General features: G+C 47.4%; 1 long non-coding RNA gene and 1 gene segment (V, D, J or C); both read right to left on the bottom strand.

The window, feature by feature from the left end:
* Positions 1-14,241: 14,241 nt before the first annotated feature.
* On the bottom strand, positions 14,242-15,062 carry LOC139046103 (uncharacterized). Its single transcript, XR_011505671.1, has 2 exons — positions 14,921-15,062; positions 14,242-14,802 (listed from the first exon to the last, which is right to left on the bottom strand). It is a non-coding gene; the product is annotated as an uncharacterized lncRNA (long non-coding RNA).
* Positions 15,063-18,319: 3,257 nt separating this feature from the next.
* On the bottom strand, positions 18,320-21,881 carry LOC123288234 (immunoglobulin lambda variable 6-57-like). The segment is given in 3 exon segments: positions 18,320-18,597; positions 21,463-21,566; positions 21,844-21,881. Coding segments are annotated over 3 exon segments (420 nt in total).
* Between the last annotated feature and the right edge of the window lie 583 nt (positions 21,882-22,464).

Here is a 22,464-nt window from a genome sequence, read left to right as displayed (position 1 = left end):
GCACAACTTTGTCATTTTTTATGACTGGGTAGGAGTCCACTGTGTACATATATACCCCATCTTCCTTATCCATTCTTCCGCTGATGAGCACTTGCATTGCATGCAAATACTGGCTATTGTGAATAATGCTTCTATGAACATAAGAGTGCATATATCTTTTGAATTCATGTTTTCATGGGTTTGGATAAACACTCAGAAGTGGCATAGCTGAATCATAAAGTATTTCTATTTTAACTCTTTGAGATATCTCCAGAGTGTTTTCCCTGGTGACCGCCCCAGTTTGCTTTCCCACCAGCAGTGTACGAGGGTTCCTTCTTCTCCACATCCTCTCCAACACATACGTCTTGTCTTTTTAATAATAGCCATTCTGATGAGTGTGAAGTTATATCTCATTTTAGTTTCCATTTGTATTTCCCCAATAATTAGGTTTGTTGAACATCTTTTCATGAGCCTGTTGGCCATCTGTATATCTTCTTTCAAAAAATGTTCATATCCTCCATCCATTTTTTGGTCTGCATGTTTATTTTGTTGTTGTTGTTTACTTGTATGAGTTCTTTATATATTTTGGAAATGTACCCCTTATCGCATACATGATTCGCAAATAATTTTTCCCTGTTTGTGGATTATCTTTTTGTTTTGTTGATGGTTTTCTTTGCTTTGGAGGAGATTTTTGGTTTGATATAGTCCCATTTGTTTATTTTACATATTTGTTTCCTTTGACTGAGAAGACATTGTGTTCAAAAAGATACCGCTAAGATTGAAGTCAAAAAGCATACTGCCTGTGTTTTCTTCTAGGAGTTTATGGTTTCGGGTCTTGGATTCAAGCCTTAAATCCGGTATGAGTTAATCTTTGTGCATGGTACGAGATAATGGCCTACTTTCATTCTTTGGCATGTAGCTGCCCTGTTTGCCCAACAACACTTATTGAAGAGCCTTTCTTTCTCTACTGAATCCCCTTGAAACTTTGCGAAAGATTTGCTGTCTATGGACATGTGGTTTTATTTCTGGGCTATCGATTCTGTTCCATTGATCTATGTGATCATTTTCCTGGCAGTATCAAAGTGTTTAGATTACTTTATCTGATAGTATATTTAAATTTCAGGGTATGTGATGCCTCCAGCTTTGTATTTTTTTCTCATAATTGCTTTGGCTTTTCAGGGGTTCTTTTGTTGTCCTATATAAATTCTATGATTCTTTATTCTATATCTGTGAAAAATGTAATTTGGATTCTTTCATTTATTTATTTATTTATTTTTTTGAGTAAGATTAGCCCTGAGCTAACTGCTCCCAATCCTCCTCTTTTTGATGAGGAAGCCTATCCCTGAGCTACCATCTGTGCCCATCTTCCTCTACTTTATATGTGGGACGCCCACCACAGCATGGCTTCCCAAGTGGTGCCATGTCCTCACCCGGGATCGGAAGCGGTGAACCCTGCGCAGCCAAAGTGGAATGTGGGCACTTAATCCCTGAGCCCCCGGGCTGGCCCCGTCATTTGGATTCTGGTTGGGATTGCATTACATCTGTAGATTGCTTTAGGTATTATAGACATTTTCACTACGTTTATTCTCCCAATGCGTGAGCACAGAGTATCTTTCCCGTTACTTTATGTCGTCTTCAGTTTCTTTCAATGATGTCTTACAGTTTTCAGTATATATGTCCTTCACCTCCTTGGTTACAGAAAATGTCTTTGACACAAAGAGAAATTCAGAAGCATGCCCATGATGCATGTCTCATATTTGGAAACCTCAGGTTTTCAATTCAGATCTCCCCAAATGAAAAACAAGTTCTCTTTAAATGTCCTTCCTTAATGGGTCAGTGTTGAGAATGGGGCAAAGGGGAGGAGCAGGAGTCAGGGAAAGAACAGGAAGAGAACATTCCTGGAGCCTCTGGGCCTGGAATAGGCTGAGTTAGTGTTGACAAAGATCAGAGCAGCTGGTCTGGCCCACACACTGTGGTGAGTTCATGTAGTGATTTCTTTAATCTTCCCACAATCCATTGCGTAGACGATCCTGAGTTCCTTTACACAGGTGAGCACGCAAAGATTCAGTCTTTATTGGAGCTGGGATGTGAACTATGGTCACCCACATGATGGGTCTATGGGGCCAGTGTCTCTGCTGCCCTGGACATGGCCATGTCCTGAGAGTCTCTGGCCCAGGACTGAGGAATGTCTGTGAGGCTCTGTCTGTGCAGACCTGAGAGCCCACCCAGTGTTGGCGGAGGTGGAGGAAACCCCCAGGCTTCTACTGTGAGCAGAGCAGAGCAATGTTGAGGATTTTGTCTCACTCCACATGAGTGGGAAGCACTGTGCCAGCCTTTGTGTTGCCATGATGTGTCCTAGTGAGCCTAACCTGGAGTGCAGAGTTGAGCAAAACCCTAGCATTGGCTGATGCATCACTGGATCTGGGGAATTTCCTGGGGACCCCCAGAGCCCTGGTGCTTGTTTGAATGTGAGTGGAATGTAAGACAACACCTGGGAGGACTCCTAGGCTTCTGCCAGTACCAACATATCCAGAAGGTACCAAGAGTGAAGCCCCTGCTCATGGTGCAGGTGAGTCTCACAGAGGTTTAGAGGGAACAGAGAGGGAGGACACAGGCTGGGAGAGGGAACCTGCAGACACATGTGGGTGCTGGGGAAGAGACCAGTGTTGAGCTGCTTCAGATTCTGAGTGAGAGAGGCTGACACAGACTGTGGGCTGCTTTGAGTCTCTGAGGCCTGTCCCCACCTGTGAAGTGAGACAGACATGCAAGGAAGAGAGGAGTCAAGGCCATGGTGCACACAGGCCCCTGGTCCCTAAACTGGGGCTGGGCTGCCCCAGGCCTCCTTTTCTTCTCCACCCTCTGCCACAGGAGGGGCTGTCCATGCAAATGGGTTTCCAGCAGGTGCCTGCCCAGCCCCTCCCTGAGCCCTGGTGCTGGAGTTCAGCTCACACCACACACTGAGGATGATGGAGATTGGCTTCAACTCTTGGGAGAGCCCTGGGAGGAAGCACCTGCTGTGACTAAAGGTCTCTGCTCAGGGGACTCTGCCAGGACTGAGAGGACCCAGCTGCTGAGTCCCCAACAGTGAGCACAGGGCCCAGCTCTTGGGCCCAGACTCCTTTGAGTGAATGGTCCTCACAGATCAGCTGCGTAGGGACCACAGGGCAGTCCTGCAGTGTCCCCTCCTGGTCACAGGAAACACCCCTCACCATGGCCCAAAGCCCTGAGAGCCCAGCAGGTTTTTGGATGTGTGAATAGAGGTCGCTGCCTCTATTCACACATCCATCGTCTGATCATTTGGTGATGGCATTCACATACACTGGAGGTGATGACTCTTCTATCTCACTCATTAGGGATTGCAAAATGGAAGGTGAAAACGTGTACAGAAATGGGAAGTTAAGGTGTTTCCACTCCCAGAGAAGATGTTGCAAACAGCATATCCCTTCATTTTTGTGTGGTTTAGAGAGTGCATCCATGTTCAGTGTTCCACCACTTGTCCATTAAAGAAATGAATTCCAAATAAACTTACATAACCTTATCTGCATCTTAAACTCCAATTTTTAGGTAGTCTATTTGCTGTGCTAATGAGAAATCAAAGAAGCACAATGAATCCTAATATTTGAGCTGTGCAGCTCCCATCACGCCATCTTGTGTTAGAATAAAGTCCAACCCGGCAGAGACAGTCTTAGACCTTCATTTGTTGGCTTCCTTCATCCATCTCTCCCTGTTCAGAACCGTCTCATCTATGGACACAGAGCTTACCAACCCATCATTCTTTCTTCACACGTTTTCCCACTAAGGTCCTTTGTAGGTTTTGGGGTTACAAAGTTGAATATTCGAATGTCATTGGTCTTGTGCTGGATCAGGAGCTCTATATTTAGCATCTTGTTGACAAATGTCTATCTTACATGTTCTTACGTGAAATGTTATTAGACATCCATCCAGCTCACAAACACTCTGCAGTTTATTTGCTCCTGGAGCTTGTCACCTGTGCTCACAGTTTGTTCCCTCATCCACCTGCTCCCTGTGGTTTCTTTACTCAGTCCCTGCAGGACCATTGCATCCTTCTCCTCTTCCTTTGCATAAATCTATGGAATGCAGTCCATATCCCCAGGGTCAAGTGCATGTATCTCTTCTGTTCTATAGACAATAAGATCACCGTTATTACTTAACTTTTCCTCTTAATTCGACTCAGAACTCCAGAGTAAAAATATCCAGAAAGCAGAAACCATTATCTTTGCCTCAGATCTGCTTTCACCAAGGTGTGCAATTCAGGAGAATTCAAATATTCTTCCAACAAATATGTGCTGACTTTGCCCATTGTGCCACAGTTTCTGGGCTCTGTAGATATTACAGTGACATAACAGGAGGAAATTCCTATTAACATGGAGCCTAGATCCCAGCAGGAGAAACACGCAATGCACAGACTCACAGAATTTCTCTGGGCATCTGGAGCCTGCTCCTGCTGGCTGAGAGCCCCTCACTTCCCTCAGGACGTGGACACTGAGATTCACTGTGCTCGGACCACAGCCTCCCCTCAACTGCACACGGCTCTGTGCCATTCCACGAGCCTTGCGCAGGAGCCCAGCCCTACTCCCCCGGCCTTGCAGAGTCTCTCAGTGTGGCGGTGTCCCACAGTTTGCCCACTGTATTCCATGCTTTACTCTGTAATTAGAGCGATATTGGAAACACATGTATCTGATAAAGCCACCTCCCTGCTCAAAACTTCCCCAAAGTTTCTCTCCCCATCAAGATTATGTAAAGCTGTTGAGTGTCACGTTCAAGTCTCTGTGTGTGTGTGTCCATAATTTTTCCCCCTTCCTGCCTTACCTCTCCCCTGGAGCCTGTACAAAAGCACATGTGGGGCTCCTTTGCTAAGAGGATACTTAACCCTCAACCCCAGTGCCCACTTCTAGTCAGCACTTCTGGTCCTCCTGTCCCACCGCTGTCCCCTTCCTTCAGGACCATGCTCACACATCACCTGCTGGAGATACCAACAGGAGCAATTATGTGTTTGTATTATAATAATTTACAAGGAAATCTGCAAAAATAAACCAAACCCCCAGTGTGCATACTCTCTTACATAAAATTTAAGGATAGAAATACTGAAGAAAGGACACAATCATGATACTTACTACCATTTTTTTTTCTGATTAGTTGACCCTGTTTACATTCCCCAGAGAAGTGGATGTATATCGTGTTATTAATTTTTATTTAAATGTTTCCTATTTCCAATTTGGTTTGTGAAGTATTGTCCTTGGATTGCGTCAGACATCCAGGATAAACCGTTGTAAGAAGAGGTTTTGTAGCATTTGAATTCAAGAACATCTTTTCTATGAGAATCTGTAAAGATGTGACACATTACAGAACCTGGAGAACTGTTCCTCATGAGCATTTCATTTGAAAACTGTGACAGAGAAGGGCTTCCCTGCCTGTGGAGCAGCTCACAATCTAGAACATCCACTGCAGTACCGAGGGCACTGCTCGCAGCAGTTCTAAGACATCGCTTCTTTGACACATGATGTTTGTTTTATCTCCATTTTGAATGGAGAAATTCTAATGTAAAATGACTCAGAATAATTATTTTAGTTGATTTATTTATTTTTCTGTCTTCCATCAGGAAATGGGACTTCCCGTTGATTCCAGTTTCCTGAGAGATTGTTTCAAAATCACAAACAAGGTTCGACTTTTTATCAAATTTTTTCTGTAGAAATAATCACTGGTTTTTTGTTAATGGACCACAAGCCATTGGTATGAAAATAGTGAACACTGACCACTGCCTCATCCCATATGTAAAACTCAATTTGATTTGAATCATAGTCATAAATATAAAAGCTAAAATCATAAAAGTTCTAAGAAAAAATATAGTAACATCTTCATGTCCTTGGAATAGATAAAGACATCTTAGATTGAACACAAAAATTACTAACCATAAGAGAACAAAATAATAAATAAGTTACCTAAAATTTTAGAATATTCCTTGACAGGCAAGTGACCTCAGCAAGATGATGGAATAGGAGGGCCTCCACTCATGTCCGCACTCAGCAACCATGATTTGGCGGCCATCCATTGACAAAAGTGCCTTTTTGGGAGCTTCTGGATGCAGGTAGGAGACTGTGAAATCCTGATGGAACCCAAGGCTGAGGAGTGGTGTCTGAGAAGGCAGGCCCATGCTCATCGTGTCCTGGCAACAGGCCCAGAAAACACCATGCCCCTGGGGACATGGCAAATCACTTTTTTGCCTTCTTCCTGCCACCTGCACCACTTGGCCAGAGACCCACCAGGAGTCACTCCTGCCCATGCCTCTGTTAGCAGCACTGACAAATGTGTCCCTGGCTGTGAACCCTGAAGCAGCCCATGATCCAGTTCCAGCCCCTCTTAGCCACAGTACAGGAGCAATCCTGCCCATGCAGGCAGCAGACAAGACACATGCCCATCAGTGCCCCTGGAGGCAGGCCTGCTGTCCTCAGTCTGACTGGGAATCTGGAGGCAGCTCTGTGCCCTGGCCCCAGCCATGTGCAGACCAGTCTGTGGGCACTCCTGCCTGCCCAGGAAATGTGCTGGGAACATGCCCATCGAAGTCCCAAGAAGCAGGCCTTGAGACTGGCACCAGTTCTGGACGTTGAAGCAAACTTCTGTCTCAGTACAGCCCTTATCAGATCTGGCCCAGGGCCAACCCTGCCCAACAAGGAAACTGCCCAGTGCCCAGGAGGGAGCCACACCCATCCACCCACTATTTTCTTTTTATTCTAGGGTAAAGCATTGCCTAAGTCCTCCTCATCACTGTGCTGAGGGGTTGTCTTCTTTTAGTTGCGTCCATCACACTTTGGTTTCTATGAGAGTTTTTTTGATTTCTCCTACTAGACTCTGCCTGCCTGGGACATGACACCATCCTAACACCTGCTTCCCAACACAGCCTTCCAGTCCCCACAGGGGATGACTGGGACCAGGATGTGTGGACCATGTGCCGTGACCTTGCCTGGTGGGAGAGCAGACCCCCTGCTCTGAGGCCTGAGCTCCCATCTGGAGTCACGTCTTGGTGTCTTCAACCTATCCTGTCTTGTTGGTTGATTTTCTTCCTCAAGTAAATGAGAAGGGAAGCCAAGTGGGCATTATGAATGCTTTTTGCATAAAGTAACCCTCTAGAAGCATTTAAACATGAACCCATTACAGAATCCCACTAATGAGGTTCAGATTAAGTAATCTGGTAGAAAGTGTCATTTTCTGGCTGTTACTAACTGGAAAGTTTCTAATATGATGGCAGCATTGAGAACAAAGGGACTAAGTTCATCCTTGATGTACTTTCCCTCTAAAAACACGCTGAAATTGAACAGGCACAGGTGAAGTTTTCATCAAATGTAAAATGAGAGTAAACTAGAGATGTGTATTACTAGAATTCCTAACGAGTAGTCCCATTTGTCAGAGCTGATCATATCTCTTGAAAATGTGAGTCAAATAATCCAGCCTCAATTAGATGGCGCCATCACATTGTCTGAATAGATTGACTCACCCACCACGCACACTGCTCCCAACAGCCCAGCCTCAGTCCCTCTTTTTCCCAACCCCATCCTTCAATCACTCCTTCCTCTAAGCCATTGGTTATCTGAATTTTCTTCTCTATCCCACCTGCTCCACCCATTAACCAGACCCATCGTCTAACAGTTGTGTGGTCCACAGTTACTACCTAGTCCCTCCCTACATCAAAACCTCCTCCTCCTTCAATTTCTATGAAGCACTTTGGCCTCATAAACAAATCGGATTCTGTTGCTCCCCTGACAACCCCTCTAATGCTCCCATCTCCATCCCACCAAGCTCACCCCTCCTCAATCTCCCAGGAAATCTATCCTGTACAGCGTCTTTTGCTCGTTTGTACTCTCTCTTCCCCCAGACAGTGTCACCACCCTGAGCATGGAGACCCTTCCTGTCTTGTCCACCTACTATCCTGAGCCCCTTCACCCGAGTCTGACCCATAGTAGGTGTTCAGTAAATGGTGTGGATGCACATAATCTGGAGAGTCAACTAGCCTGAGTCACACACAGCTGGACTTTGTTTCCCTGTTTCTGCCCTGACTCCTTGATATGGACTGAAGAGTGTCCCTCAAAACCCTATGCTGAGACCCTAACCCTGTTGTGACTGTCTTTGGAGATAAGGCATTGGAGGAGGTAATTAAGGTAATTAGGTCATAAGGGTGGTGCCCTAACAAGTGGGGCTGGTGTGTTTATAAGAAGAGGAAGAAAACCAGGGGTGAGTGCACAGAGAAAAGGCCCTGTGAGGACACAGCAAGAAGGCAGCCATCTACAAGCCAAAGAGAAACCAAACCTGCCAGCACCTTGATTTTGGACTTCCAGCCTACAGAACTGTAAGGAAACACATGTTTGTTGGTTAATCTACCCCATCTGTGGTGTTATGTTATGGCAGCCCTGGCAGACTCACACACCCCTGGTGGACTCTGTCCCCAGGGCAGCCTGCCCCAGCATCCAGGAATGTCTGCTCGATTAAAGAAAAGCAGAAAATGGATTGAAACCAGGGACAAGTTGTGGGGGCAGATATTGAAAGCATGAGCACACATGTTCAAGAGAAAGTTCCCTGAACTGAGTATCAGAGCTGCTTTTGGCCACACAAACAAAGGAAGAAGCTGACGTGGCCGAGTAGTGGGGGCTGCACAGGGAAGCCCCATTGCTGAGGTGACAGCAGGTTTTTGTCTCACTTCCCCATGGACCTGCAGCACTGTGTCACTACTCAGGCTGCTGTCATAGGAAGCACAGTAATAATCGGCCTCGTCCTCAGCCTGGAGCCCAGTGATGGTGAGGGTGGCTGTGTTGCCAGACTTGGAGCCAGAGAATCGATCTGGGACCCCTGAGGATCGTTTGTTACCCTCATATATGAGGAGTTTGAGGGCTGTTCCTGGGATCTGTTGGTACCAGCCCCCATAACTACTACTATACCCAATGTTGGAGCTGCTTCCAGAGCAGGAGATGGTGACTGTCTGGCCCAGGGTCCCAGACACTGAGGTGGGCTGAGTCAGAGACTGGGCCCCGGATCCTGGAAGTGAGAGAGACACAGAGATGGTGATTCCAGGGACTAGAGACAAGGGGAGAAAGCAGGGTCCCACACATCTTCCCAAGGCCCCTTCCCTTGTCCCCCAATCTAGTCACCTGTGCAGAGAGCGATGAGGGTGAGGAGGAGAGGGGACCAGGCCATGGTGGAGATCTTCACCGAGTCCTGCCTTCTGTGGCCCCACAGCTGAAGCAGAGCTTCCCCCTGATCTCTCCCACCCCTTCTTCATACTCTGAGAGAGGGAGGGGCCACACATGCAAAGCAGAGTGCTCAGCTTTCTGATCATCTCTTACTGGCCTTGTGTCAGGTCCCACTGCCTAAGGATGGCCAGGGGGTGGGGAGTTCACAGCTGTGAGCCCTGAGCAGAGGGTACCAGGCAGTGCCAGGTGGCTGTTCATAGCTATGATCAGCCTCAGGAACCTCAGGAATGAGCACTGAGCGCACCCTGGTGTCCAGGCACAGACCCACAATTGTGTCTCAGGTCTCCAAAGCCCATCAGAGACAGTCCCTGCATTCCCACTGCTCTGTCCACTGTGCCTCTGCTTTAGGGTCAGGCCAGGTGACGCTTTGTGTATCCTTCACATCCCCTCAGGGCAGTCTCTACTCAGACTGTTCAAGAGTGAGTCTGTCCACAACTCCTTTAGCTGTTCAGTTGCCAGGACTGAGGGGGTGTCTCTTACACAAACTCCTCTTAGATCAGGATCAAGTGCAGAGCACTGACCGGCCCCATGGAGGCAGGTCCCCTTTTGTACAAGACACAGATTCTTTCCTCTTATGTGATTCCTCCCTTGTTAGAGATTGAAGAGCACATCTCCAACACTCAAAGACTTTGCTTCAAAGGTTCTGTTCCTGATAGAATGTAAGGACTTTGGTTTTTGCTATGCTCTTTGACCAACTCTTACCATTTACTTGTCTCCTCACTAATGTATGAGTTGAATAAAATATTTCACATTCTCATTCTCTACTTGTATGAGAGTCAGGTGCTCACTTTTTAGAGTCAGGCTAACTCTGATCCCAGCTCCAGGGCAGAAGAGGAAGGTAACTGGGAGAGAGCCCCTGAGACCTGGGACCTGTGATGGGGAGAATCTCAGCAATGAGCCCTCAGTGACCTGAGCAATCATTCTCTTGGGGAGGGGGACAGAAGGGATCCAGACTCGACTGTGTGTCTAGACATCCATGAGCTGGGCCTTTGCGACTGGTCCTCATCTGAGAGAGGAAGCAGTTGCAGGGGAGGAGCCAGGCGATGGCAGGCAGTGGCCACTAATGTAGGTTCTTGAGATGTAATTGCACTTCTCACTCCCTCTGGGAAGAGGACGTCCTCATGAGAGAGTTTTGCTCCTTTCTCTCTCTCTCTGGAGACTATTGATTTTCAGCCTGGGGCCTCACTGATTGGAGTGGGTGTGATTTCTCCTGAGACTGATCCTTTGCAGAACATTAGAAAGATCAGGGCGCCAGAAGCAGAGTGTTATGAGACAGGTGCCCCCGGCCTGTGCCCCCTGCCCAGCTCCCAGTGTGCACAGTAGAAGACCCAACAAGAACTAATGACGATGGTGGAGAGCAGATGACACACATGCTGGGACCACTTAGGGAAACCTTCTGTCCTTTCATCTCCTCTCAGACCGTAAATCTCACAGTCATGTGGTGGGCATGTGATTCACCCCAGCACCAGCTCCAGGGACAGGCCTTTCATTTTCCAAACCAATCAGACAATCCCCTCCCTGCTCACCATGATGGAGTCAGGGGACATGGTGTGAGTGTTCTGGTCCAGTCCTCATGAAGTCTGAGATTCCTGTTCAATGTATCAGGGAGGGCAACTCTCTCACTCAGGAGGGTTTATTGTGTGGGTGCGATGCCTGGGACTGCAGGGACATTTTTGACCCATGTGGGATGTCAGCCTGGGGACATGTGAGATCATGGAGATTGCACAACTCAAATAAATCTCAGAGAAGGAGTGAATTCTATTGAGATTATGCACTTGACAACTACAACATTCCTGTCACCACTGAACAAGGCAGGAAGGCTGTCGTCTATATTTCCATCACAAGGATGAGCTCAGGACCTCAACCCCACACTTGTGTCCATAGACCTTCATCCAGGAGGTGCAGCTCACTCACATTTCAACTAGTCCCCAAGGACCAGCCTCCAAACCTCTTTCCCACATCCCATTCCTAACCCTAAAATATATGCAGAGTCTGACCATCCTTCCCCACCTCACCTGCTCCATCCCTCATCTAGGACTGTAGTCTGATCTTTGTACCAAATCCATTAACCCCAACAGGCCCCTGCTTTCTCACTCACCTCCTCTTGACTCATCTTCTATGAACAGCTGGACTTCATAAATTAATCATATTCTTTATCTTCCTTGTCAATTTCTCTAATGGTTCCTATCCCCCACCCAAGCCCAGCATATAATTGGTGTTCAGTGAATAGTGTGGATGGATGGACATGCAAATTTGGCTATCCTGAGTCAGACCCAGCTGGACTATGTGTGTCCCTGGTTTTTCCCTGACCTACCATGAACCCTGTCCCCATGGTGCCCCACGATGAGATATATCTGATAAAAGTGAGACTGTCACATAATGTTTTGCTGTCAAGGAGAGACTTTGGGAGCACAAATTGGGAGGATGGGGCTATGTGCTGTAGACCATGTTCTCTGTAGTGGGTAGGAGAATCTGGATTTTGACCAAAAAACCAAACAAACAAGGGTACAGGAGAGCCACACTTCAGTGGGGACACTGTTTGCCCAAGTATGAAAGAGCCAGTAGAGCATTCTCTGTGCCTGCCTTGCCCAGGACACTGCCCTCTCAGGACCCATCCAACAGCACCCCTGCTGTCTCAGATCCAGGGTCCACAAGCCCCTCTGACTCCACCAAGCACTCCTGGAGGGCATCCTGATTTTCCACATGGGTCTCTGGTGTCACTCTCAGAATCATTCAATGTATAGGTCTCTTCTTGGAGATACAGGCTGAGATATTAATTGTCTCCAGATAGCTAATGACCTCCAGGCTGCTAAATGCAGGATGTATTGCACAATCCTTATGTTGCCCAATATTTCAGGATTAACCGACATTTAACTTTGCTGCTGCCATGTGTCTGGGGTCACTATTGGTGTAAGATCATCTTGAACCAAGTTCAAGACCCAAAATCCTGCAATGAGCCTTGTTGGCTCACGAATACCAAAAATCTATATGGGATACCCTGACAGGGTGACTTTTCTTGGTGTTGTCACTGTTATTGTTGCTGCTGTTGTTGTGAGGGACTCCTGGTAGACCCCCGACCCCCACTGCGCAAGTACTGCTGCTTGGCGTCTCCCTCGGCCACTAGAATACAACGCTGTCAGAGAAAACACGTCCTCCCTCCTGCTGACCAGTCTGCGCTTTCATTTGCCCTTAATGGCTATTCTGAAGATTTATCCTTTTGTCTTCTGAATCTATGATATATTTATTGTCGTTTTTTACTATTTTATTCTAGTTTTATCATTGTTTTCAGTGTGAAGATTGGTGAGTAAAACATTACTATGAGTCTCTCTCTTTTTTTGAGATTCATCCTCCCTCCTTAACTTGGTGGCATCCAAGATCTGTCACCCAACACACACTGGGACCTGATCAGGTTTATTTGGTAACTGCTGTGTATGCTGACATTGAAGAAAGGACAGGGCTCTCTGTAAATTGTCCTGTCATATCAGGGTTTTCTGTGATAATGAAGGTGGTGTCATAGACACTAGATCCCAAAGAACTAAGATGATTTCAAATATCCTCCCGCCCCCTCCAAAAAAAATAAACAACAAAAACTATAGCTGCGAAACAACTAAGATCTGTGGGCTTAAACTGGGGAAAGTGAGGAGGTGATGGGCCTGAGAGCCAGGTCCTTAATGGGAAGAGTCCTCTTCTGCACCTGGGATCCAGGAGTTCCTCGAGGATGTGATCTGAGGAGAAGAAGAGAACCCCACTTTGTGAAGGTTTCAGAGCTCAGGCAATGATCAGCAAAGCCAGGGCCAGGCTCATGGGACATGTAGGGGACCGAGCAGAGGAGGACCTGGGTCTCCTGGATCACGCTGGCTGGACTTCTCTTCTCCCCGTCATCCTAGCCAGCATGAGGCAGGGGGTTGTTATGGTAAGTTCTTGTGGCAAAGTGATTTTCTTGATTGGAAAAACCAGTAGTAGAATGGGTTATTTTTATTGCATTCACAAATTGAGTGACTCAAAAGCATCAGTCTCTCTGGTTTTCGTAGCTCAATTGACAGCAGAAGCCCAAATCTGGGCTGGTGTTGACCACAGGCAGGGACAGAGGAGAGTTAGGTGAGACTGGGGAGTGGAGGGCAGATCCTTATCTCACTCCCCGTGGACTGGGAGTGGCATGGAAGTTGTATGCAGCTGTTTGACAATGACAATCAGCCTCATCGTCAGGCTCATAGAGGAGGTTAGGTTGAGTGACCTGGATCTGAAGATTGGTCTGGAACCCCTGAAGGCCCATCACTGCTATTCTAGGTCAGAAACTAAGGGACTCTGACTGGGAGTCCCTGGTTTTTTGGGTTTCCATGACAGCCTACAGTTTTTGTCATTACAAGAGATGATTTGGGTCCTTCTAGAGAGCTTCACAGGATGCATTTACTTCATGCACATATTGAGGAGTTTCTGGTCCCTCGTATTCCACTGAACCTCTCCTACACCTTATCTAGTTGGAAATGTCCACTGAGATATAAGAGGAGAGAAAAACTCAAATCTGTACCTGTAGGCTCAGCATCACCCACCCACAGTGGTTCCCATGAGGCCTGAGTGGGATCACCTGTAGGAAAGTCACATCCACAGGACCTACTTTGCCCAACTCTCCTTGGTCAAGCTCAACATTTACTCCCCTTCTCCCAGACATCACAACTGTAGGTCCAGGCACCAGCAAGTGTGCCAGGCGTGCTCTGTGTCTGGAATTCCTCCTGGGATGTTTCTCAGAACAGCACCTTACATCTTAGTGTCTTGACCCTGAACACACTGAGCCTCAGCCAGATCTGGGCACAGGAGCCTGGGAGGGAGTTCTTCCCTCTGACCCCTCACAGAGCAGAGTCCCTGCTGTGGAGGACTGTGCACCTGCTGGATGGACCCTGGGAGCACACCAAGAATAAATCTAGGAAAGGTTGATTTCCCATCTTTCAAGTCAAACAGCCAAGCTACACACACTCTGATTTTATCATATATGAGCCACCAGGTAAAATTTCAGTGTAATCATGAGATTTTTGTTTTATTTGGTTTGGTTTGCTTTTGGTGTTGGTTTTCCTGAGACATCAGAAATATTGAATGCAAAACTGGGCAGACTGTCACTGTGAACCAGGGGCTACTTCCAGGTAGAGTTAGTGTACATACAAGTTACTTTTAAATTGCAGAAGAGTTTATCCCAAGTGCCTGAGCAGGCTGAGGATTTTGTCACATTTCCCTTCTGCCTGTGTCACTGTGAGAAGCCTCACTGTGCCAGATTGCACAGGAGTAGTCAGCCTCGTCCTCAGGCTGCAGTCAAGAGATGAGCAGAAGCCCTGCGTTGACCGAGACATCTTTGGATCCAGAGAAGCAGCTGGGGACCTGGAGCCCTGGTGCTTATCTGAGTGTGTGTGGTAGTAGAGGAGATGCTGGGGAGGGCTCCCTGGCTTCTGCTGGTACCAGAATGTATCTTTGCTGCCAAAACTGACGTCACTTCTCAGGGTGCAGGTGAGTCTGGCTGATGCTCCAGGAGATGCAGAGAGGGAGAGCAGCTGAGTCAGCACAGGCTGGGAAAGGGGCCCTACAAACACAGACACTCATGGGTGATGGGTCAGAGATCCGGGTAAGGTTTCTCAGGAGTTTAAGCAAGAAGGGACAGAAGCTCAAGGATGCCCTGTGTCTCTAAGGCCTGCTCCTACCTGTGCAGTGAGAGAGGAGCACGAGGAGGAGAGGAGTCCAGGCCACGGTGCACACAGTCCCTGGTCCCCACAGTGGGGCTGGGCTGCCCCAGGCCTTCTTTTCTTCTCCACCCTCTGCCACAGGAGGGAGTGTCCATGCAAATGGGTTTCCATCCTGTGACTGCCCAGCCCCTCCCTGAGCCCTGGTGCAGGAGCTCAGCTCACACCACACACTGAGGAGGATTGGAGGTTGGCTTCATCCCTTGGGAGAACCCTGGGAGGAAGCACCTGCTGAGACAACACAAAGGTCCCTGCTCTGGGGACTCTGCCAGGCCAGAGAGGACACAGCTGCTGAGTCCCCATCAGTGAGCACAGGGCCAAGCCCACAGTCCAGGCTCCTTAGCATGAATCAACCTCACTGAGCAGCTGTGTAGGAACCACAGGACAGTCCCACAGTGCCCCCTCCTGGTCACAGGGCACACTTCTCACCATGACCCAAAGCCCTGAGAGCCCCGCTGGTTCTGCAGCTCAGCAGGTCACTGTCTCTTGTCACACATCCCTGTCTGATTCCTAAATGCTGTGACTATGATATAGTGTGTGTGATTACTACAGTTTCTTTCTCTCAGAAGGAATCCTGGTCCATGGGATGTGCAAACACATCCATACATAACTATTTAGCGTACATTCTTGAAAAAGATAAATGACCCAGGTGTGCATCAGGGCAGGTGTCACAGACAAGGAGACAGTTATCTGGCTTGAAGGGCATGTGGAGGCTGTTTAGGGGAATGGAATAGAATGGGAATTTTCAAGGAATAAAGTTAGTGGCATATTCAAAAGGGGACAATTCTACAAACAATTCAAAAGTCATGCGATGCATTTTAAGTTATGACAGAGATTAGCTTTCATTTAACGTTAGGTAGAAGAAAATGGCTTTGGTGAGCTTTACCTTTACCAGTGAACGTGAAACATACTTCTCTGTTTTATGAACTGAGCTCTGTGTTTTTAAGCCATATATTTCCTATCAGGATTTTGTCTTAGGTGTCATAAAATTTGTTTATATTTTATACAAACTTTATCCTACCTGTATTTTCCTACTCATCTTAGTTTAGTGACAAGACAAATGAGAGATTTTAAAGTTCTTGCTGATGTGGGGAATGCCTGGGCAGCTGAATCCATGAACCACCATTTCCTCACTGTCGCCATAACCAGCTCTTCTGTATCTGTGCACGGGGTCCCAAACTTCTAGACTCACAGGGCCTCTTAGTAACTAACCTATGACCAGGACCCCTCCTTCCCTCAGGATCTCTCTCCTCGAGGCCTTCAGAGGGACCCTTCCCACTCAGCTCGGGATAAAGCAGCCCCCTGCCTAATGCACTTCAGTGATCCTCGCTGCTGTTTGCAGAAACCCAACTCCTCAGCTCCCTGAGGGGCCTTCGTGGTCTCGTCCCTGCCCCCTCCACGGCACCTCACGGCCCCTCTCCTTGTTCTCAGACCTCCAGCCTCCCTTACTTCCTTGAAACTTCAAAACCCTGAATTCCTCTTCTTTTCATAGTGTCAAAGCCAACTCCTCCTGTGTCTGTCAGGACTAGATGGGCTTAAACTTGAGATCAGGGTGAAAATACACATTTTGGCAACTCTGAGGGTCTGTTAACAGCTGCACATACCCATATCATTACAAATAAGAAAAATACTTTATATATATATATATATATATATATGTATATATATTGTGGACAATTATTGTGGACAAAATATGTATATATATAGTGGACAATTTTGAAGATGCACAAACTATACAGAATATTTCAAAGAACCACTTCCACCCATCATCCAACCTCAACCATCATCAATAGGACTCATCTTCTTTGATCTCCCACCCTTCTCTATCCCTCATCTTAATACCTCACTAAACATGAAAACACATGCCAAACAATATATCACATCATTGCTCTATGCTTTAGCATGTGCATGCATTGTTACTGTTCAAATGCTCTTGTTCATTAAAACAATGGAGTCCAGCTACTCTCACACAAAGGATTTATGTTGTAAGCTCCTGAATGGTGAGCTAATCTGCTTGTTGTACTGATTGAGAAAATGAAGGAAGAGCAAGGCATCCTGTGTTTCTGAGCCGTGAGGTTCATGGATGACACATTTGAGTAGAAGAAAGTCCAGACCGGTGTGTTCGTCGTTAGACCATCATCTATGTGTCCCCTTCATGCACTCTCCCCAGGGCAGGATCGGGTCTTTGGACACTGAGATTTCAAACCCCTCATTCTTCCTTCATGAGCTTTTCTAGCAGGGTCCTTTGTGGATTTGGGGTTGAGGAATTCAGTATTAAATTCCATCCATCATATGGTGGGTTTTGAGCTTAGTATTTAGTATCATGTGACAATTGAACACCTTATAGACTCAGTTGACTGAGATGTGAGCAGACATTCAAACAAGTAAGGTGCACTTGGCAGTTTATTTGCTCCTGGGGGTCGTCTTCTGTCCTCAGAATGGCGCCACCATCCACCTGCTGCTCCGTCTGTGGTCTTGGACCCACACTACAATGCAAACTCCAAGAGCACGTGACTCTGTCATGGTTTTTATTCATCTTTGTATCCTATGGTTGAGAAATACTCCCTAAGAGAGCAAATGAAGATGTGTCTGCTGTATTTCAGATGCATTGCATAAAAATTTACCATATTATTTGGAAACCAAATTTGGACAAAAATTGTGCTCCACATTCTGGTTGAGAGGAGATTCTGTGTGATTGGGTCACAGGTTCTCTGACCCCACTTGAGTCTGTGCACCTGTTTTGTCTAACAGATGGGAAAGCGGAAGCACAGAGAGTGACCCATCCAGCCTTCTCTCCAGCAGAATGGTGGGAACAGGACTCATCGCATAGGCCTCCTAATAGCTGAGAATATGTGCTTTTAAAGCAGTAGTTCTCAAACTGGGGTTATGTACCCCCACCCCAGGGGATATTTGGAAATGTTTGGAGGTGTTTGTATGTGTCATGACTTGGACAGTAGGGTGCTCCTGTTATCTGATGTCTTGAGTCCAGAGAATGTTGGTAAACATTCTACATGCACAGAACAGCCCCCTGCACAAGGCATGATCCAGCCACATGGTCAGTAGTGCTGAGGTTCAGAAACCTGTTTGAACCAAATGACATTCATGACGTGATTGCAAAGAGATAGAAAATGAGTCATCACAATATGGGGGGAAAATCTTTGGAACGAAAATAGAGGGACTCATAAACATACAATCTCAACATGAACATTCCAGCCGTGGACAAGAAGCACAACCGTCCCTGGTGGGGACATGTTGAGGGCAGACGTAGGATGAGTAGACTCTGAGGAGTTTTCGTCTCACTTTCGCAAGAGTCCGAATTACTGTGCTCTTATAGCCGCTGTCATGACAAGAGTGATAGTCCTAGTCGGCCTCATCCTCAGTCTGCAGCCCAGAGATGGCCAGGCAGGCAGCATGGGAGGAGCTGTCAACGGGGCCAGAGAACTGATCAAGAACCCTGGGGGGTCTTTGGTCATCCTTGTACATCATGGTGGTGGGTGCACTGCCTGGGTGCTGTGGGCACCAATGCTCATATTTGTCTCCAATCTCGCCACTGCTGCGGGTGCAGGAGATGGTGGCCTTCTGCCCCAGGGACTCTGACACCGAGCAAGGCTGAGTCAGCACAGCCTCAGCCCAACACCCTGCAAGGAGGAAGCAACACAGAGATAGGTGAGGAAACGACAGACTGTCCTCAAGAAGGAGGGAGAGTTTATCATCCAAGATGACATCCAGGTGCCCTCCCAGAATAGAATTCACTACAGGCAGACAGCTGTACAATGAGGAAGGAGAGTGAGGAGAAGCAGAGCCCAGGCCACGGCAGAGATGCCCCCAGAGTCTTCCTTAGCCCCACAGCTAGGCCTGAGCCCACAAACCCTTCTCAATGTCTCCCTGATTCTCAGGGTGGGAGGTCTCCATGAAAACACTCCCCTTTCTGGAACCTGTGCACAGCTCTCCTTCAACCTTAGCCAACCTGCCTCGATTGAAAAGGAAGTGTAGGGGAGGGGAGGGCTTCACCCTGAGGATTACACAGAAACACCTGCCAGAGGCTGGGGAGAGAGGAGCTCACAGCTGAGGCGAGCACCAGTGCCCTCTGGTGGATGCAGAAGACATTGCGACCTGGGCTGATGCTGGTACTTGGTGCCCCTGCCCTCCCCATCCTGCATGTCTCACAGTTCCAGGCATCCCAGATTGGCTTCTTTCACTCAGGCATCTGTATGTAAGGTCCCTCCATGTCTTTTTATGCCCAATACCTCATTATGTTATTGCTGAATCATATACCGTTGTATAGCTGTATCTGTGTTTGTTTATCCACCCACCTGTTGAAGGACATACTGGTTGGTTTCAAGTTTTGACAATCATGAATAAAGCAGCTGTAAACATTCGTGTGCATATTCTTGTGTCAACACAAGTTACTCATTTAGATAAATACCTAGGAGAATGATTTCCATATTTTATCACGTAAGAGGTTGTTCAGATTTGTAAGAAATACGAAACTGTCTTCAGGAGAGGCTGTGGCGTTTTGCATTCCCACAGTGTGAATGATGGTCCTGCAGCCCACATCCCGGGCAGCATCTAATATTTGACTGTGTTGAGCTGTAGCCATTCTAACAGGAGTCTGCTCATCTCTCATTGTTTAAATTTGTAATACCCCAGTGATCTCATGTTGAGCATCCTTTCACATGTTTATTTGCAATTTGTGTATCTTCCTTGGTAATGGGAATGTTCAGAGATGCTCAGTGAAGAGTTGTTGCCAGCACCTTGGGATTCAGGAGAGCCACAAAGCTCTCAAATCAGCTGAAAGAGGAATACAGCTTCTTTCAGGTTTCAGAGCTCAGGGAATTATCTGCCGCGCCCAGGCTGGTACTGTGGACATCCAGGGGGCTAAGCTGAGGGTCACCTGGTTCTCGCGGGTCCCACATGCTGCGTTTTACCCTCTAAACCCCACCCAGTAACTGTGGGGGCTATTTTGCTTCTGGGAACAAAGAAATTCTGTTTGCATGGGGAGACACATGTCTCCAAGGGAGAAATTTTCACTGACCCCATAAAGATAGACTGAGTCACAAGCATGAAGCCCTCTGGTTTAGTAGCATAAGTGACACCAGAAGTCAAAACCTGGTCTGGTGTTTGTCACAGGCAGGGACAGAGGAGTGTGGGGTCAGACAGGAGAATGGAGAGCAGATTTAATAACGATTCCCCATGGAACAGGGGCTCTTTGTGGCATTGGAGTTGTGTTCAGCTCTGCAAAAATGATAATCAGCCTGATCTGCAGGTTGCAAACCAGAGCTGGTCAAAGAGTTTCTGTTAACAAACCTGGATCTGGAGAATCAGGCTGGGACCCCTCAAAGGTCCCTCCCTGCTGTCCCAGGTCACAAACATAGGGGTTCTACTCTTGGCACTCCCATGGTGACCCCCAATGTCTCTATTGCTCTGTCTGCAGGAGGAGGTGACATTGAGATCTGGGTTCACCAAGACCTTCACAGGGGGAGTTACACATGCACATATTGGGGAGTACCTTGCTCCTGATGTCGCACAGCCCCACCCCACACCCTAGATAGTTGGAAAGCTCCTATGGGGTATAAAAGGAGAGGGGGACACAAGTTTGTACCTGTGGGCTCAGGAAGACCCAGTTATGGGAGTCTTGAGTGGTCTCAGCAGTAGGAAATTCACATCTATGGGGTCTACTTCATCAGAGCTCTCTGGGGCAGAATCAGCATTTTCTAGCAATGGTGGCACCTCCCCTTTACCCTCTCAAGCCCCACAGAGAGGTTTACTGGCCTGAGCCCCAACATGGCTCCCAGGCCTACCCACCATCACCTGACACTATGACTGAAGCCTCAGGCAGATGGTGAGGGTTTCAGAGGTCTCTGTGCCTGGGATTTCTCAGAGGTTGCATCCTCATGCAGCACTCATATCTTAGTGCCTCAACCCTGGGGCACAGTGAGCCTCGCCCAGCCCTTCGCACAGGAGCCTGGGAGGGAGGGAAGGGCTCTGCTCCAATCCCTCCCAGAGCAGGGTCCGTGCTGTGGAGGACTGTCCACATACTGGATTGTCCATGTACACGACCCAAGAAGGGAGAGAGGGAAGGCTGATTGCCCTTCTTTCAAGAGAACAGCATATATATGTAAATATATATATATACATATTTATATAAAATTCATATATATTGAGTGTAATATATGTATATACCTCCAAAAGTTCTGACATTATCACATATGCATCACCAGACATATTTTCATTTTTCTGTGGGTGTTCTTTTTTGTTTATTTCTTTTTACTTTTCTATTTTCCTGAGGCTACAGAAACACTGAATGGGAAACTGAGAGGAGAGTACTATGAACCAGAAGTTACCTCCATGTATACTGAGTGTACATGAAATTTGATACTTTTAAAAAGTAATAATCTGGGGCTCCGAGCAGGCCGGGGTTTGGTCCCACTTCCCCATCTGTGTGTCACTGGAAGAAGCATAACTCTGCCGGGTTGCACAGTAATAACTGGCCTCATTCTCACACTGGAGCCCAGAGATGAGCAGCAGCCCTGCATTGGCCGAGGTACCTTTGGATCCAGAGAAGTGGCTGGGGATCCCCAAGCCCGGGTGCTTATCTGAGTCTGATCTAAATCCCAGGAGAAACGAGAGAGGGTTCACTGTCTCCTGCTGGAACCAGTGTATGGCAGAGCTGCCCACACTGAAGCCACGGCTCAGGGTTCAGGTGAGTGTAGCTTAAGATCCTGGGGATGCAGAAATGGAGGAAGGCTGAGTCAGCTCAGGCTGGGAGAGGGAACCCAAAACACAGCCACACATGGTGATGGGGCATTTAAGCTGGGAGCTTGAGTGTTAGGGACTGACAGAGTCTGGGGAGCTCCTGTGTAGGGACCACAGTGCTGTCCCACAGCGCCTCCTCCTGGTCACAGGGCACACCCTTCCCCATGGCCCAAAGCCCTGAGAGCCCAGCAGCTTCTGCAGCTCACCAGGTCACTGTCTCTCTACACACATCCATGGTCCGAATCCCAGAAATGTGATTCCTATACATTGTGTGTGATTACTGTGGTTATCTTATTCCCAGAAGGGGTCTCTTTCTATGGAAGAGTCAAGAATGTACAGAAATGACAATTTAAGTTGTTAGTACCTCCAGAGATTATGCTGTAAGTCTCACAGTCCTTTATTTGCACGTACTTTCGAATATGCATACATCTGTAGTGTTCCATCATGTGTAATAAGGCAATGATTCCAAGGACTCTCACATAAATTTCTCTGTGTTTACTCTCCAACGTTTTAGCCAATTTACTTGTTGAGCTAAGTGACAAATCAAAGCACAATGAATCCTCCTATTTGAGCTGTGCAGCTCCCATCACGCCATCTTGTATTAGAATAAAGTCCAACCCAGCAGAGAAAGTCTTAGCCCCCCATTTGTTGGCTTCCTTCATGCATTTCTCCCTGTTCACAATCATCTCATGTATGGACACAGAACTTACCAACCCATCATACTTTCTTCCCGAGTTTTCCCCCTAGGG

Source organism: Equus asinus, chromosome 8 (genome assembly GCF_041296235.1).
Source record: "Equus asinus isolate D_3611 breed Donkey chromosome 8, EquAss-T2T_v2, whole genome shotgun sequence".
NCBI classification, from domain to species: domain Eukaryota; kingdom Metazoa; phylum Chordata; class Mammalia; order Perissodactyla; family Equidae; genus Equus; species Equus asinus.
Note: the sequence above shows the minus strand (reverse complement) of the source record. Positions and strands in the feature narration are given on the sequence as shown.